Below are 19,304 nucleotides of genomic sequence, written 5' to 3'. Positions count from 1 at the left end.
ATACATGAGCATTTCCCATCCCACTTTATACACATTTACACTTAATAGGATCTTCTTCAACTCCTTCACACCCATATCTTGACCTCTGACCCCATATCCTTACACCCCCTCCCCTCCCCCGCCAGAGAAGGGAGACAAAAAAAAAAAAAAAAAAAAAGCAGAGTAATACTGCATGTACATCAGGGTAGTGCGGGGTCAAACTGCAGCAGGACCCCGGCGCTCTGTTATCGAAGCTCAGGAAGAGAAGAAGAAGAAAGATGCACGAGGCGTGTCATGGCGCGGCCTCCCGGAGAGATCAGAAGAAGAAGAAGAAGAGCACGGTGAGTCACTGATCAAGCCCACGTTCGTCTGCAGGGTTGTGGGCAATGTCATTCCAGCGATGAAAGAAAGAGCCGAAGGATTATGGTGGAGAGTCGGGGGGGGAAGGTGTTGTAAGGATACGGGGTCATGAGGTAAATGAGGGGGTGAGGTTGTTTCTACCGTGGCCGTGTCCTGACCCCGGAGGGGGTGGGGTGGTGGTGGTGGTGGTGGGGGTCTACCTGTCCTTCAGCTCCTGGGTGACGCGTTTGGTGATTCTGCCGCAGAGCAGCCCGCCCATGAAGAGCAGCGCCACGCCTGCACCAATCACAGTCAGGATGTAGTTCTTGGACGGTGATGTCATCACCTGCATGGCGAGGTCCGAGAAGCCGTCGGCCGGAGCCACCTGACGGGGAGCGAGGAGACGAGAGGAGAGCAGCGTTGACGTCAGCCTTGATAGTTCGTGCAGCTCGGTCAATTAACTCCACAATAAAAGTCCCTTTTCTACAGATTTGATACAGCTTGTTAAGTCAATTTCAAATTAAAAGCTCATTTTATAAATCGTGTTATGAAGTTCAGTTCTCAATTTCAAGATAAAAGACCCTTTGAACAGATGTAATGACCTCATTCAATAAAAAAAAAAAAAATTAGATTGAAATTTGAAATTAGATTTAGCGGAGCTCAATATCTCAGTAAAAAAAAAAAAAAAAAAAAAAAAAAGCTCCCTCCAAAAAAATTAAAGCCTCCTAACAGATGTTTCATTGCTCCTTAAAGCAATTTCAAAATAAAATCAAACTTTAAACTCGATTTTATGCATCTTAATCAAAAGAATTTCAAAATAAATGATTGCTTTATTCAATCAATCAATTTCAAAAGTTTATGCAGCTTGTTCACTCAATTTCAATTAAATGGCAACTTGAAAACTGATTTCATTTCATTACATCAATTTAGTAAATTGTTAAACATAAAAACTGATTTCAAACTGGATTTCAGCTAATGTATTAAATAAATAAAAAAGGATGCACAGCAACACAACACTATCAAGAAAAAAGTAAAGCAGCTTTTGCAACGTTTGATTTTACGTTTATGATTTGTCGAGAAATAACCCTTTCCATTTTATTGCAGACTATTTTTTTCTCCAGTTACATTTTTTCATGTTTTTTTCCAAACCTCTGGAAGGTTGAAGGTAACACAAAGAACTCTTATTGAACTGCCATTTTAAAAATACATTATAAACCAGTGACTTCAACATAAAGTGATCATATTACGCTTTTTGGCTTTCCTTTATTGTGTTATATATCTTTTTTGTGCACGTTTTAGGTTTACAAAGTGAAAAAGCCCAAAGTCCCCCCCAAAGGGACTTACCATCTCCAACAGAAAACACTGTTCACAAACTGCTCCAAACAGCTCTATTGTAGTCCAGCCTTTACTTCAGAGACAAACGTGGTCACTTTGTAACACACGTTATAATGCTCGGCTAGCTGCTAGCATGGCACGCCCTCATACTCTGCTTCTGACTGGCTATTAGTCCTTACCTAGGTACTGTCAGGGCACGCCCTCATACTTTGCTTCTGACTGGCTAGTAGTCCTTACCTAGCTACTGTCAGGACACGCCCTCATACTCTGCTTCTGACTGGCTAGTAGTCCTTACCTAGCTACTGTCAGGGCATGCCCTCATACTCCGCTTCTGACTGGCTAGTAGTCCTTACCTAGGTACTGTCAGGGCACGCCCTCATACTCTGCTTCTGACTGGCTAGTAGTCCTTACCTAGGTATTGAGCATTTTCGACTCCTAACAAAGATGTTACAGCAGTGAGATGTCTCACTCTGTAGCTAAAACAGAGAGCTCAACACACCGGGTGAAAAGAGGAGCTGCAGCAATGTGCAGTACAACAAAATATATGGTGTTTTTTGAAAATAAAACCATGTAAACCTATTCTGATATAACCTCTAAATACAATTATGAACCTGAAAATGAGCATAATATGAGCACTTTAAGTGACGTTTTCAAAAGTTTAATAATATCTTTCATTTATTTTATTTATATATTTTATTTGTATAACACATACCTCTACGTGCGGTACTCCAACAGAGACAATATCATTTTTGTTTGTGTGTGGTAGTACACAGTGTTTGAGTCTGGAATAAAGGATTTCATATCCAGTACCAGAAATTGTCAATTAAAAAAAAAAAAAAAAAAAAAAAAAAAGACTGCAGAGATTAAAGTGCGTGTTTGCGTTGCTCAGCGGCTGTGGAGAGCTCAGGGTGTCCCCAGCTGTGTTTTCACAGTGTTCAGAGGCGTTCACTGACAGGGGGGAAGAAGCTGTACTGTACCTTGGCAGCGTAGCTCCACATGTCGATGCGATCCTGAAGTCTCTTCTTGCACTCGGGCTGCAGGCGCACCCGTTTGTCCTGCAGCGCCTCAATCAGGCAGGACATCTCTGGGGGAAACAACAGGACACAAACTCGTCAGGTTAGGTTGGTTTGTGGCTGCGCTGTTTACGGTCAGATGATCTACACCACAATGGTTGGAAGCCATTCAGTCGCCTTTTTATACAATTTCAAATACATCTTAGTTTTAAACAATGATGCTGAACAAACCTGTTTGTTAAAACTTAACAAACTGACATTCGAAATATTGTTTATAGACTTAATTTTTTCTTTAAGATTATTTTTTGGGGCTTTTCACATCAGTTTTATATCATATTAAAACTGAATGTTCAGCTTGGACTTGGAGAAACAGTGTGGACATTTTTCCCTATTTGCTGACATTTTATAGACTTGGATTAATCGTTAAGATAATCTGCAAATTCAACAATAATGAAAATATTCGCTAATTGCCGCTACCCCTAAAGCAGAAATGCGAACACCCTTTGCTCTGTTTTCTAGGGCTGCTCCCTCTTAGTCGATTAGTCGACTAATCGGTCGTTTTGGTCTTAGTCAACTTAGATGTCTTAGTATTAGTCATGTTTGATGCTGTTTTCATGCTGAATGACTTATTTCCAAGAAACGTACGAGCACATCTCTGGTAAACACTAGAATTAAAGTGGTGCTTTTAGCACGACTCTTAGCGGAGAAACTCAGATTTACAGATCTGTCAATTAAATCAACTAATCGATTAGTCGATACAATTGAATGAGTGTTGGTCAACTAAGAATTTCTTCAATCGAGCACAGCCCTAATGTTTTACTATTCTTCATCCATTGAGTTTCAGTTCCCTCTCTAATAACAAGCCGATGAATGACTGATGTCTGATTATCCGCGTTTTCATTTCACGTGTTTAAGAAAGGTTTCATTTGTGACGCGAGGTGCGCTTGTGTGCGGACTCACGGCGCCCTCTGCCGGGTGGGATGGCAGCACATTGATGCTTGATGTCCAGAGCACAGGCGGTGTGGAGGACGGGGTCGACGAAGATATCGGCTTTACTCTCCTTCAGCATGTTCAGCACCTCCTGCAGGAGGAAGGAGGAAGAAGAAGAAGAGGAAGGAAAAGCAGAGGGGACAAAGTGAAAGAGGAGGAGGAAAAGAGGAAGAGGGGTAGAGATTGGGGAGAAGGTGGATGTGGGTGGAAAAGAAGACCGTGAGGAGCAAAAAGAGACAGGAAAGGAAGATTAAAACAAGGGAAGGAAGAGGTGGAGGAAGGTGAAGAGAAAAGGATGCAGGAGGGAGAGGAGGATCAGAACAAAGAGGATGGGGGGGGGGAAGAAACAAAGGATGAAATGAAAACACGAGTGCCTGTACCAGGGTTCATACGCATTTTAACCAATACTTTTTCATGACTTCTCGGCAAATTTCCACGACTATGTGTTCCTGAAAATATCAGTCGACATTATACAATAAGAATACAAATCTGTTTAAGTTTACCCTCATAGGTTTAACTAGAAAATTAATGATAACGTCTGTGGTTCATAGTGGGATTCATAATATCGCTCCCCGAATACAACGTTGAGGTTAAGATGTGAAAATACATTTATTAATCACATATTATGCTGTGTTAAAAAAAATCCAAAACCTTTCCAGGCCCTGGAATTTGTATTTTTCAAATTCCATAACTTCTCCAGGTTTTTTCAAAACGTATGAACCCTGCTGTACAGATCGCGGCGCTGTGATTTCCGTTGGCCGCTCGGTGGTCAGTGAAGGCAGCAGCGGGTCAGTTTACCTTCTTACAGCCTTCCTGTTTGATCTTCAGCAGGTTCACCTTCAGACACTCCTCCACCTGACCCGTCTGCTCCTGGGCTGCTGCTTCCTCCGGACACAGCCGGGAGATCTGGACACACACACACACACACACACACACACACACACACACACACACACACACACACACACACACACACACACACACACACACACACACACACACACACACACACACACACACACACACACACACACACACACACACACACACACACACACACACACACACACACACACACACACACACACACACACAGACAAAGACCGACAGACACACACAGACCGACAGACACACACAAACAAAGAGACACAGACACACACACACACACACACAGAGAGACCGACAGACACACACAGACCAACAGACACACACAGACCAACAGACACACACACACACAAACAAACAAACAGACAGACAGACAGACACACAAAGAAACACAGACACACACATACACAAACAAAGAGACACAGACACACACAGACCGACACACACAAACCAGACACAGACAAAGAGACACAGAGACAGACAGACACACAGAAACAGACAGACAGACACACACACAGACCGACCGACACAGACACACACAAACAGACACACACGTTAACAGCTGTTTGCGCTGCCAGAGTTCTGCTGAGCAAGGCACAGAGCCCCTAATCCTCGATTTTGGGGATTGCAGCTGGTTTGATCGGTGCGTTTAATGCCCTTAATTTCCGTTGGGATGATGACAGAAAGTCATTCATTATGTGTTGATAGAGGAAAGACAATTCAAGATGTAAAAGGAAGCTTACAAAATGTTTCATTCGTGATGTGAGGTGCATTTGTGTGTGTGGACTCACGGCGCCCTCTGCTGGGTGTGTGTGAGCGTGAGTGTGTGTGTGTGTGTGTGTGTGTATTTGTCAGAAAGAAAGCAGAAATGTGCGGACCTCCTGTGTGCAGTGGATCTGCAGCTGGGGGTCCAGTCTGTAGTCCAGCGCCGACTCCTGCAGGATGACCTGGATCTGAGCCTCACAGTCTGGAGACAAACGCTGTCGCAACACAGAAAACACACGCATGAATACTTTTAGAGATGCACTAATTACAACTTTCTAGGCCAATTCAGAGTTCCGATTTTCTTTGAGTTAGGCCGGCCGATAACTATTTTAGCCGATTCCAATTTTCATTTTTTCTAACCTCTTTACAGCACACACAAATATGTATTTTCTATCTTTTCTTTAATAGAACATTTTCTGAACAGATAGTGGATCACTATAAGATAGTATAACTATATAAATGACTCCTGGTGTGGGACATTCACACACATCTAAAGAGCAATGTTAGAACCATTTCCTTCTTCTCACATCTATTATCCAACAAAAAAAACAGATTTAGGTTTTTGGTGTGGTCCCTCCACGCCCTACTGTCTCCTTGCAGGTGTTGCATATTGCAAACTTGTTATCTTCTGCACACACGCTCAAGAATTTCCAAACAGCTGACAAGCATAGCGCCGACACGCGCTTCACACCGCGAGCGGGTACGCACGACACACGGCGGAAAAGTTGAGAGAAAGGAAAATAAGAGAGCGTGCTGTGGCGTCCGTGTAACTGGAACTCTTTTCACTTCTGTTGTCAAGTTAATTGTAGCGTTGACCGGCATGAAATCGGCATATGTCAGATGCCGGTCATGGCCAAGCACGTGAAAACCGCCCAATTCCAGTGACCGGCCGGTCTATCGGTGCATCTCTAAATATTTTCATTAACTAAATAATAAAGTCACTGAATTTGATAAGATAATTACTTCAATGACTCGTTTCTTATTGAGAGACTTAGGGCTCCTGCACACTGGCTGCGTGGCGTGAGCGTGGCGTGTCTTTACACACCAGAAACGTGTCTGACGCGGCGCTGCTGCTAGCCTTTTCTGTACACAATGTATGTTTCCCATTGATAAAATGAAATAATAGCATGTTCAACTTTATTTTGCCAATATTTTTCTGTTTGTCCATTTGTTTGCACTTATTTCGAGATAGATAGATATATATAGAGATAGATAGATAGATAGATATAGATAGATAGATAGATATATATATTTCAATTCCCTCTCCTGAGATAATAAAGTCCATGTTATTGTTTTATCAGAATTCAATTAAAATGGTGAAAGCATAGGCTATCCTGCAGTCCAGCATCCCTCTTATTTTTTTTTAAATTACATTTATAGCTGCATTTATGTCTAAACCTAGAAACTTTCAAACATTAACATGTCATTTATTAAATGTATTTGTGTCAAAATGACATATTAGCATCTTTTCCTATTCTATTTTGCCTGGAAATGCTTCCAACACGCTGGCGTGTCGCGTGAAAAATAGGCGTCGGTCCTATTTCTAGCATGCACGCGTTCACGCAGGCAGTGTGCTAGCTCTAACCTGTTAACATGAGAGCCAAAATATAACACAGACACGCCACGCAGCTCACACGCTCACTCCAAGCAGCCAGTGTGCAGGAGCCCTAAGTGTCTTTAGGATTTGATTTGATTTATTGGTTTATTTAGAAGGGGACAGTGCAATTTCATAAAACACATGAACAAACATGGTTAAAAAAGCCAGAATTAGCCAAAAGGCTATTTTTCATCTGTAGTCCCCTGGCCAAGACGTAAAAGAAGCATTAAAATACAAACATGAAGAAACTTTAACAAGTCTATGGCAAATTTGATAACTACAATATAAACACTGTAAAATACTTAAAAAGGTACACCGTACCTGTAACAATATCAAAACACACAAAAAACAAGTTCAAAAAGCTACAATATATAAAATATACTGTATAATAAAAGAGTTCTTGGTATTAGATGCATCGAGTGCTTCATGATTTAATATTCTGTATATACACTTTCCTGTCGGTTCTTCGTCAACTTAAGCACTGCAACCTAACTAACAAGTTAGTTAAAAAACAAAACAAAAAAAAAACATATTTCTGATATAGACATTTAGACAACGGGTCAACTTTGACCAGAAGACAACACAAGGGTTAAGTCTACTGCTAACTTACAACACTAATAACATTACCATCGCCAAAATACCCCCTGCAAATCAAATCCCCCATTCCACCGTTAACTGTCAAGCCACTAAACCTGTATGGAAATGAACACCTCTGCTGAAATGTTAAGTTCGTTAACGATCACACGACACGAGACAACTCCGTCTCTCACCAGTCTACTCTGATTGGTCAGCTGGCCCCCTCTTTTGTGACCGGTCGACCACATTTAAAACAAGCCACTGGGCGGGCTGTGCTTAATCAGGCCGCACCAATGGACGAAAAAGGGATGAAACAACTGGGCTGGCCCTCTCAATCAATGACATCACTAACTGAGGAATTTCAAACAGGAATGTGGGCGAGGCGTTTTCAGGCAGTTGGGAAAAAGTGCCGTCTGTGGGAGAGAAAGCTCCCTTTGGAGTGAAATGTGTTGTTTTTTTTGTACTTTATACATCTATAAACATACACAAAAACTATGTAACAGACTAAAACATGGGGGAAATCCCAAAGAGCATTATAGGGGCTCTTTAAGAAAGATAAGACGAAGAAGATCAAAGTGTCTGACCTGGTCGGCATATTTGAGTTTGAGGCAGGAGATGACCTGACCCTCCAGCTCGCTGTCGGCCGTCGCCTTGTTCAGGATGGGCTGGCAGAACTTTGGGATGTCGGCTTTACAGGCCTTCCTCAGCACCGGGTTCAGCCTGTAGTCTGCAGACAGACAGACTTTCAGAAGCTGTACTAGGTGGCAGTAAATTAAGCTGAGAGTTTGTGTGTGTGTGTGTGTGTGTGTGTGTGTGTGTGTGTGTGTGTGTGTGTGTGTGTGTGTGTGTGTGTGTGTTTGTGTGTGTGTACCTGTGTTCTGGGTGATCTGTCTCTTGGTGATCATCTGCTTGCATTTCGGATCCATCAGCTCGCTGTTCTTGTTCTGTTTCAGACACTGAAGAACGTTCTTTCCCTCCGACTCCGTACAGAACCGCTGAAAAGACACATTTGCACGAAACTCCGTTACAAAAACCGGAGCAAAACACAATATACTAATACATATCAATGTCCAATACGTTCCGTGCTTAAAGCTCACAGATCAGGTTGTTTTCTGCATCTTTTACATTGCTGTAAAAACTCGAAAAATTTCAGAATTACTATGACTCAAATCAGAACACTGCTGATGTGATGACACATTACAGCCAGACTAACACTCTGAGCATGTTGGGTTTAAATCGGGGTGTAACCGCACACAAAAGCAACCGTTTTCTGACATTTTATAGACCAAACAACTAATCGATCAGTGGAGAAAATACTCCACAGATTAATGTTGCAAACGGCACACAGCTACAAACTCAGGCTCGTGAACTTTGGTTCCACATTAGGTGTATTCTGCACGCGCTGGACTGTGACGGTTCGGCATGAATAAAGGAACCGTCACAGCCCTATATCTGAATCCTGGTTTCCATGGCATCATGAGAAAACATGCTCTAGAGCAAATGATATCTTCCAGGAATGATAGCTGTCAATCAAGGTAGGCTAAAGAGCTTGGTGTGGGTGAGATCGCCTTGAAGGTGACCAATCATACAAGGAGCCTTGGTTTTCGCCCCCAAAATGTCAAAAGTCAGTTTCCTGCTCGATTGTTCAATTAGTGCAAGAAAAGTAATATCTGCCCGTGCAAAATAATATAATTTGTGTGGAGCATGTTTTATCACGCTCTCAAGATGTGACATAGACCACACGTCGTAGGTTTCCCCCCCGACCTACCCTGATCATGTGCTTGCAGACTCTCATCAGCTGGTAGTCCAGTTCAGGATCAACCATCTCGTTCTCCTGCAGCTTGAAGATCCTCTGGTGGCAACGCTGAGTCAGCTGACGCTTGTTCTCCTTCAGACACTCAATAACCTACACACACAGAGAGAGAGAGAGAGAGAGAGAGAGAGAGAGAGAGAGAGAGAGAGAGAGAGAGAGAGAGAGAGAGAGAGAGAGAGAGAGAGAGAGAGAGAGGGAGAGACACACACACACAGAAACAGAGAGACACAGAAACAGAGACAAATAGAGAAAGAGAGAGAGAGAGAGACACAGAAACAAAGAGAGAGACAGAGAGATTGTTTGATACATTGTATTTTTGAGTAGAGATCACAACTCCAACTGGTTTTAAAAACTTTTACCTTTTAAATTTTCAGTTAACGTTCTTTACACAATTAAGTCTTTTTTTTTTCTTCAAATAAACATTTTTACTGTGAATGAACCCCATCATTGTTTGCTTTAATTGTCAGCTTTTAACCATCTAGGGTGCTGCCTCAGTCAGTCTGCTCTACCGTTCCTCTTTATGCATGGACTGTATGTGGCTGCTGGTCCAAATTTGCTTTACTGTTCGGGTTTATGAATCTGTACTTGTACTCTGCTTAAATATTGAATCATGTGTTTTCCCCCGCTGCAGATATGAAGGTCAGATCGATGTACAGTACAGGCCAAAAGTTTGGACACACCTTCTCATTCAATGAGTTTCCTTTTTATTTTCATGACTATTTACATTGTCGATTCTCACTGAAGGCATCAAAACTATGAATGAACACATATGGAATTATGTACTTAACAAAAAAGTGTGAAATAACTGGAAACATGTCTTATATTTTAGATTCCTCAAAGTAGCCACCCTTTACTTTTTTTATTAATAAGGGAAATAATTCCACTAATTAACCCTGACAAAGCACACCTGTGAAGGTAAAACCATTTCAGGTGACTACCTCATGAAGCTCATTGAGAGAACACCAAGGGTAGGGCTGGGCAATATGCAGAAAATCAGATATCACGATATTCTTGACCAAATACCTCGATATCGATATTGCAGCGATATTCTAGGGTTGACAATTGGTGCTTTAACAAAATATCTTCACACTTAAGATTTTAGATAAATAATCATCAGTAATGTGGACAGCATGTCTAAGACGGGGTAAAGGCAAATAATAGAACAGCTATTACAGTCTGGTAGGTTCAGAAAAGTACATTTCTTTACTGTAATGCAGCCTTTAAAACCAGTAAAAGACAACACTTATGTCATATCACGATATTCAAAATCTAAGACAATATCCAGTCTCATATCAAGATATCGATATAATATCGATATATTGCCCAGCCCTAACCAAGGGTTTGCAGAGTTATCAAAAAAAGCAAAGGGTGGCTACTTTGAAGAATCTAAAATATAAGACATGTTTTCAGTTATTTCACACTTTTTTGTTAAGTACATAATTCCACATGTGTTCATTCATAGTTTTGATGACTTCAGTGAGAATCTACAATATAAATAGTCATGAAAATAAAGAAACACATTGAATGAGAAGGTGTGTCCAAACTTTTGGCCTGTACTGAACATGTCTTACTTCTTCTTGATGTTGGGACAAAGTTTGAGAACGTCCTCCTTGCAGGCCGTCTTGAACTTGTAGGAGAAACGGAAATCCGCTTCAATTGTTAGTTTGTAGGTTTATTTTATAGTGTTTTACCATGCGTGCCATTTCTAAAAGTCTAACCAGGAACTGCAAATTAGCCTACGGCTAGAAGTCCCCCCCCCACATACGTTGCATTGGTTGCACTTTAAATGCAACGATGCCTAGATGTATTGTCCCTGACAAATGAACTGATCAAAAAAACATAAAATACTGCACACCTGTACTCACTTTATTAACCACTTCTCAGTCCCCAGACCTTCATCTGGAATTCTACCTGCTAAAATGGGCTCCAAAAGCTGCGGTCAGCTGACAACACAACCGGACATTACAACGAAACAAATGGCTGACCTGTGCGTTGCCGAAGGCCACGTTCTGACACAGCCGGTTGATGTCTTGCTTACACGAGTCGTACAGCTCCGGCTCCAGGCGGATGTCCTCCGACTGCGGAGAGATTCGGGGGCGAGGGTTTAGGGGGGGGTTTGCAGAGAAACACAAGACACAAAGAAAACAGATACTTTGAATCCGTGCAGGAAGAGGAAAAGGAAACTCTGACGCGGCCTAAGGAAACATATATTGAAAAGTCGCGATAATTTAAACACGATTACTCGTTGACTTCTGGAAAGATTTGCAGTTATTGAACTTAAACAATCAACAGTAAAAAAAAAAAAAAAAAAAAGACAACTGTGAAATTTGCCTTGATACTTTTCCTATTTAAACTTTATTTTTTCATTCAGAACACAAGAGAAAATAAGAGTTTATTTATAACTAATAATTGTTTTTCTCGATTATTCGGGTTTTGCGATCGTTGGGAGCCGAAATCATAATCACGATTAAATTTTGATTAATTGCACAGCCCTACAAGACGCTGGACATCAATCCGACTAAACGTCTGCGCCGATTTCTCTCATGGTTCTTGGAAACCCGACACGCATTCACACAGATCATGTCTGATCGATGGATGGATAGGCCGCTGACTGACTGGCTGTGTGTGGGTGAACCCTGTTGTCAGTGAACGTACCATCTCCACCTCCTCCACCCGAAGCTGTTTACGACATTTGATGGACACTCGCTGCTCCTTGGCGTCCTGCAGGGTGTCGTTTCTCACCGTGGTGCTGAGGCAGATCACGACGTCCACCCTGAACGACAGGACGACGAGAGGTTACACACACACACACACACAGTCTTGCATCTACTTTATACAACACGTCAGGAACGCCTCGCTGAAGATGGGAGAGTCCGTTTGTTGCTGGACTACTGGGTGGAAAAAAAAAAGGTCTGTTGGCAGCTAACGTTATAATTCAGTTTCCAGTCTTCCTCTGAAAAACAGAGCTGAAAACCTCAGGGGGGAGAGTTTTAGGGAATGGAAATGACCTGCCATCATTTACAATAAAAACTCTTGGAATAAAGTTTTATTTTCCGCCGTTGAGCTCAGAATATTTTTCAACGTAATGCTCTTCCCAAATGTCCGCCTACTTAGCGGTCAGAATAAAGACTGTGAGGTGAAGCTGAAAGCTCTCAAGTAAGCTGGCTTTGTTTAGTTTGGGTTGATGTGTTACAAAGGTGATAAAATGGTAGAATGAATAAATCTATCTATCTATCTATCTATCTATCTATCTATCTATCTATCTATCTATCTATCTATCTATCTATCTATCTATCTATCTATCTGCACTCTGGTTAGATAATACTGCGTTTATTAGCTCTGTACTTGTATTCTGCTTAAATATTGAATCTTGAATCTAGAAGTAATTGTGTTTCCCCCGCTGCAGATATGAAGGTCAGATTGATGCACACGTCTTACTTCTTCTTGATGTTGGGACAAAGTTTGAGAACGTCCTCCTTGCAGGCCGTCTTGAACTTGTAGGAGAAACGGAAATCTTTGATCTGAATCTGCAGACAGACAGAGAGAGACAGACAGACAGAGAGAGACAGACAGCTTCTAAGTAATGCAGCCAGCTAATCATGTTGCTGCATGCTGACATTTTTGATGCCAATACACAGACATGTCTCCAATAACTCAATGAGCTAAACCATTAAAAGGATAAACAAAAAGGTATTGTGCATATTTTTTAATATTTCACTATTGGTTAAAAGAGATTCTAGAGAAATATCTGCCCATATGTATCATAATTCCTGTTGCACGTAGAGCTAAGAACCATCCTGATAACACATTGTTCTCGGTCTGCTCACCAGCTGGAAGTGGGTCACTCCCACCGCACACTTCTCATTCATCTCCTTCTGGTGTTTGTTCTGAACCAAACACTCCATCAGATCACCGGTGTTGATCTGGTTATCAGCTACCTCCTGAGAGACAGACAGACAGGGAGGGAGGGAGGGAGAGAGAGACAGGGAGGGAGAGAGGGAGGAAGAGAGGGAGACAGACAGACAGGGAGGGAGGGCGAGAGAGATGGAGAGAGACAGACAAGACCGGGAGAAAGGGAGAGAGAGAGAGGGAGAGAGAAAGAGAGGGAGGGAGAGAGAGAATGTGAGAGAGAGGTAGGGAGAAACAGACAGAGAGAGAGAGAGGGTGGGGAGAGATTGAATTGAGAGACAAGGTTGAAATTTGGTTTGAAAATGTTCAACAGTTAAATATAACCTTCCGTGTTATTAACATCGGTGATTGAAGTTATTCAGAGCGAATAATTCAACATTAGGAGGGGAAGACATGGATAAACGTGATAGGTCATTACATTTTTGCTGCTTGCTGTTGCTCTGCACCTCGAGAAACACTTTTTGTTGTTGCTCTCGCTGTCTTTATGCTGTCTTGTTGACTTCTGTCTGGAGATTATAACCTGTACTAACGTCTTGCTATTTCCTGTTGCTTTGCTTTTCAAGACATCTGGCTATCTAGATAAATGTCTATTTGGTAAATCCAGTTAATGAAATACCTGTTAAGTCATATTTAGGGAAATATATTGCCATAAAGCAGTTCTACTCATTGATTTGCGACATAAAGGAGGAGCCACAGAGGAGTAAAATCTCTCACAGTTGACACATTATCATTCGACACAATTCAACATGTATGTTTGTGTTCATGCTTGTGTGCGGCTTTAGGAAGGTTCACATTTTGTACGCTGCAAAACAGAAATGAATACATTCAGGGAATGAATGCCTGAGAAAATTATTAAAGTTTAAGGCAGGAAGAAGAGCAGCTCTTCAAAACACAAACGTCCACTCCAAAGGGACTCGGTTTTATGGTTTGTGGGACTGTAATAAAATTAAGGACTTCTGGAAAGAGGTAAGCGCAAATTATATTTCAAATAGTGTCTGTAAATTTGCCTCTCCATCCAAAATTATTCATCCTGGGGTTGTACCCAACTGATCCTAATTTAAAAAAAAAAAAAAAAAAAAAAAAGGAGGTAAAAATACTTATTGACTTGCGTTTATTGCATGTTTTTTGCTACTTTAGTTTTTCAGGCTGTGTCTACATTTCTGTATATCTGGGTTAATATGAAACTCAATAAACATTGTTTAAAAAAAAAAAAACTTTCTGCTTGCATGCTCATTACAGTCTTAATTTTGTACATTCCGTATTATTATTATTATTGATTAGTTCATGTGAAATTGCTCCCTGCTTTCTTCTTTTTTCTGAAATATTTTCCACTCTTGGCCTTCTAAAATCAAAGCAGATATTTTTTTGAGACAAAAAGTCTTCCACTAAATTCAAAACTGGATTTAAAAAGAAAGGGACTTTCTCGGTGTGTACAGTACTTACATGGCAGTAGGTCTGGATGACGGGTTCACAAGCTTGCATCAACAGCGCCTCGATCTGAATATCCTGAGGAGAGAAAAAAACTGATGCTGTTAACAACAAAGATTCACCCCGTTTTTGGGTCACAAGCCACAAAAGTTAGGAACCACTGTGTTAAAGGACAATTATTTTCCCCTTTGGACAATTTTGACATTTTAAATAAAAAATGAAGTCGTTTTCTCTGTAGAGAAACTTCCTCCTGGAGCACATGAACTGTGCAGCAGAACAGAAAACTGGAAAAGGATGATATTGAATCACAAAATAAACCAAAATGTGAATTCCCTTTATACATGTATTCCTTTAGTTTATCTACATTTTAAAAAACAGCAGATTTGGAAACGACAGTGACACAATGCAAAATGTATCTGAACGTGTGCAATTATATGCAGTCCACATTTATTTGTTTAGTTAAAAAAGGTATAATTTTGTTAACTTTCTGAAAAATATCTATATTTTTTAAAATAAGAGCGAGATGGTCTAAACTCTGAGAGTTAACAAACTTGAGAAAACACTTCACAGAAGGAAGGAAGGAAGGAAACATAACATTCAACACCTTAACCAGAGTTAAACTGTGCACACCGTTTGAGATAGAACGTGCCCCAGTGAGTGCCTACTTCATGCGTCCTTTGCTGCCAGTGAGAGTGTTGCATTATGGGTAGAGGTAGACCTATCACCGATAGTTGATTGATGGAACTATGGTTATCTGCAAAAATCCATAACATTCCTGGTTGCGTCCGTTGCTGGAGCGGCTGAGAAGTGCGCGCTGTAATTCATTACACAGTACACGAGAGCTGAGAAGGGTCTGCTGGCATCGTGCATTACAATAGCTCCTCTAGAGGCTCTTTCTAGCCTTTACATCATGCATTACAATAGCTCCTCTGGAGGGTCTTTCCAGCCTTTACATCATGCATTACAATAGCTCCTCTAGAGGCTCTTTCCAGCCTTTACATCATGCATTACAATAGCTCCTCTAGAGGCTCTTTCCAGCCTTTACATCATGCATTACAATAGCTCCTCTAGAGGCTCTTTCTAGCCTTTACAGGTGAATTTCTATCCAGACTGGAACTTGGGCCTTTTTTCGGGGTTGTTGAGCATTAAATCCAAACTGATACATCCAAGATTTATCCACCTGATGTCCATAATTCATCACGTTTTCGGTCATTTCTGCCGCTAACTCTGCTACCCATAGACAGTAGGTGCTACCGACAAGGGAATCTCCCACGATGCCTTTTGTTTATGTTTTCAACCAATGGGAAGGCAGGTCCGTCACTCATTACGCCTTATATGGGCATCCAAGCGAGAACAGCGAGTATATAGTGGGAAAGATAGATCCCTCCAGGTCAGAGATCGCCTGTTAACGCTCTAAACCGATTTTTTATTTATTACTTTTTGTTTCAGTTTGAACGAATGTCTTTTATTGACTTCAATATTTATATTTATCTCATTTAGCATGTTTTCATGGTTCAATACAGTTTTTTTATTTTTATAATAAAGTTCAGCACTGTTTTCTTGGAGTGTCATGTTTGTTTTTATCCAGTATCAATTCTAAATACTATCGGCAAATACGGCCCAACCTAGCTATCGGTATCGGTAAAATCCACTATCGGTCGACCTCTAATTATGGGTAGCAGCAGCAGCAGCAGCATGTGTGGTGGTTACCTCAGACTCCAGCTCCGTCAGGTTCCCCACCACGTCCCTGCAGTCGGACACCAGATCCTCCAGGTGGTCCTGCAGACACTCCAGCTCCTGTCCGGCCTCCGTCTTCTCGCTGCACCACTTCCCCAGGTCGGTCATGCATCGTCTCTGGAGCTCGGGGTCCAGCTTCACGTCCAGCGCCCTCTGGTGGAGGATCCTCTGCACCTCCACCTTACAGTCTCTAGAGAGCTGCAGCAGGGCCGCAACGGTGGGTTAGTACAGACAAGAGACACAAACCCTCCAAGACGCCTTAAACTGATACTCCACTCTGGATAAGTAGGATTTCTTTGAGAAGTGGCTGTTTAAAAGTTCCTAGATTTGTAAGTACATTTATTAACCCTCTGAGGACAAAAGACGCAATGGCGCGTCCAAAACGATGTTTGACAAAACTCGTACTCAAAAAGCGATATTACAAAATTTCATTTGGGATATTTGTTTACCATTTTAAATCCCAATTAACCTAAAACTTTGGTAAACTCATTTCAAGCACAAAAACAACTCGTACAACACATCATAAGTTAAGGTTTGTTTTAAAAAGAGATTTGAGGAATTTGAAAAAAGCCAACATCAACATTTCAGCTTTAGTGCCAAATTATCTCTTTGCACACTGCTCTAGAAAAAAATGTGGGCATCGACGTACGGAAAGCTGAGTTTGCGCTGAACATTTTTGATAAGAAAACACACGGGGATCAGTTATGTGCAAATACCTTAAAAAGGTCAATTTAAGAAGATACGGGACAGTGCCCTTGGGGGGGGGTTAAGATGGTCAGAAAGAGATTTACGATGAAAGACTGAGGCAACGGGCATCAACTACAGACTGAGAATGATTTGTCATAAATTCAACAGATAATGTCTGATTCAGGGGGGTCAAGATTCTCCAAATCAAAACTTTTGACTTTTGATTTTAAGGTCACAATTCGATGCAATTTAAAAAATTAACAAATAGTCAACAGGGACGGCAATGCCACAATAAACGCCGCTAGATGGCAGAAGGGTACTTTACCCTTTACTTTGAGTTTCTCAGTTTAACGAGGTGCACATAAATGCCCCATGGAGTCCCATTGGATCCGAGATGCTTTACCTTTATCGTTTGTTTCCATAAGGCCAAAATGTTGCTATACTGGTGACTCCAGGGGAGGATTTTCCAGTTCTGTTGTCTCTCCGGCGGTGGCCATGTAGTCCGGAAAAGAGCGGCTGCAGGCTACTGCTAAGCTAACATAACGCTGTGTCTTAAGCTGCATGCTACCAGCCGGTAAACCAGGCTGTGTCCGTTGCGTTTTTCCCTCCGGACGTGTGCAAAAAGGCGGGGTGGAGGATTTAAAAAAAAATACGGGGGGAATCGCCAATCCACTTTTCAATTTAAAAACATGACACCCCTCCCTGATTACAGTAGCCTTTCTCCGACCAAGTATTTACAGGAATGTAGTTATAGGAAAAGTTCACTTCTAAACAGTTCTACTAACTACTCTCTTGTGTGCTTGTGTTGTACAGTACTTTTGGTCAACTTTGCTTGTTTTAAATGTGCTATATAAATAAATTTGACAAACTTTACTACTCTCCCCCAAAACGGGTTTTCCCATTTACATTCACACTGGCCAAGCGGCCATAGGAACAGACCTTTTGTTATTATAATCACAGCCATCTAACCACGACTATGAAAAGGGAAAAGACCCTACCCTGAAGTAGGAGCTGAAAGAGTTACAGGAATTGTGGCCAGAGGAACTTAAAAATCTGCTAATTGGTCCAGTCGGAGCAAGAGGAAAAAAAAAAAAAAGGGTTCTAGGAACGGCAAAAATCCCTCCGGTCGGAAAGCGGCGATTATTTCTAGAGGAGCTTCAGAGCCTTGAGGTATAAACTAATGTCACGGTTTTAAAAGCTGGTGTGACCGGGCTTTAACACAGAACATTGAACTATATTTTAAAAGAAGATATGCATTTTTGGAAGATACTGAACATAAGGTGGACTACAGATAAAGATTATGCAGCAGCAGAAGTTTCTACAGTCGTTGCCGAAACCGGCAAAAACTGGAATTAATTTCAACAGACATGAAATCAAGCCGATCGTTGTCGCTTTTCTCCATGACAGAGGAAAAAACATTCTACATTTTTGAGCCTTCAGGGGAGAGAGTTTGATACTAGTGCAATCTATGTGAGTGGAGTATCGCTTTAAGGAGTGCTTACACATCTGATTTTAATCAAGAACTCAATTTGCCCCCGTTGATTAATCAGCACAACCCAGTTTTCCATAATTGAATAATTGCACATAATTCTTCACATCAGTTCGGCAGCTCACTTCACTTTTCACACAATTACTCGGCTTCCACATGCACAGATATTAGATAAGAATTACAGTACAATCACTTCCCCTACAAAACCACCAGTCATCATCATGTGTGCAGTTTCCTGTGATTAGCATCAGTTCAGACATACTCACAGTCAAACGCCGGGTTTCTGCTTCAGACTCGCCACTGACGAGCTAAGAGAATATTCTGAGGTCAGTGAGGAAGTTCACAGACTTACTGTAGATTTGACTTCTTCTGCATACCGACAATATAACTACAAACGTGTTTCCAGTAGACAGTCAGTTTGAGCTTCAATTTCGGCCGACACTATGTGATGGAGGTTAACCGGCCTTTTTTTTTTTTTTTGTGGTGCTCACAGAAGAGTGGATTAAGAGACAAAGAGCCCTGTCTGCGCTCCCACAGCAAGACACAGACTATGGTTGTTTTAGCCCCTCTTTGTTGTCGTTTTCTGTCTCTTCGTAGTCTGTACGCTTCTCTTTGTGGTCATTTACTATCTTGTGGTAGTTTTGCCCCTTTTCATAGTCGTGTGTCTCTTTGGGCCCTATCTTGCACCCATCTAAAGTCAGTGGTGCATTATTCAGATGCTATGTTAAGGACGCATGCTTGGCCGTAACGTAGAGTGCGCAC

At 41.5% G+C, this 19,304-nt stretch overlaps 1 protein-coding gene across 1 annotated transcript in view; it reads right to left on the bottom strand.

Annotated features, from left to right (window-relative positions):
- Window positions 1-535: 535 nt before the first annotated feature.
- glg1a (golgi glycoprotein 1a) overlaps window positions 536-19,304 on the bottom strand; it is a 55,510-nt gene continuing 36,741 nt past the window's right edge. The window contains exons 12-25 of the mRNA XM_028584353.1: window positions 16,340-16,564; window positions 14,645-14,707; window positions 13,120-13,233; window positions 12,731-12,819; window positions 11,948-12,065; window positions 11,278-11,370; window positions 9,248-9,385; window positions 8,351-8,474; window positions 8,064-8,206; window positions 5,420-5,521; window positions 4,455-4,562; window positions 3,627-3,747; window positions 2,631-2,737; window positions 536-703 (exon numbers count right to left, since the gene is read on the bottom strand). Of these exons, the coding sequence (XP_028440154.1) occupies window positions 536-703; window positions 2,631-2,737; window positions 3,627-3,747; window positions 4,455-4,562; window positions 5,420-5,521; window positions 8,064-8,206; window positions 8,351-8,474; window positions 9,248-9,385; window positions 11,278-11,370; window positions 11,948-12,065; window positions 12,731-12,819; window positions 13,120-13,233; window positions 14,645-14,707; window positions 16,340-16,564 (1,713 nt within the window). The remainder of the gene's footprint in view (window positions 704-2,630; window positions 2,738-3,626; window positions 3,748-4,454; window positions 4,563-5,419; window positions 5,522-8,063; window positions 8,207-8,350; window positions 8,475-9,247; window positions 9,386-11,277; window positions 11,371-11,947; window positions 12,066-12,730; window positions 12,820-13,119; window positions 13,234-14,644; window positions 14,708-16,339; window positions 16,565-19,304) is intronic.

The sequence above is a fragment of the Perca flavescens genome, chromosome 8, assembly GCF_004354835.1.
Source record: "Perca flavescens isolate YP-PL-M2 chromosome 8, PFLA_1.0, whole genome shotgun sequence".
Lineage (NCBI taxonomy): Eukaryota > Metazoa > Chordata > Actinopteri > Perciformes > Percidae > Perca > Perca flavescens.
This window is presented reverse-complemented; position numbering and strand designations above follow the sequence as displayed.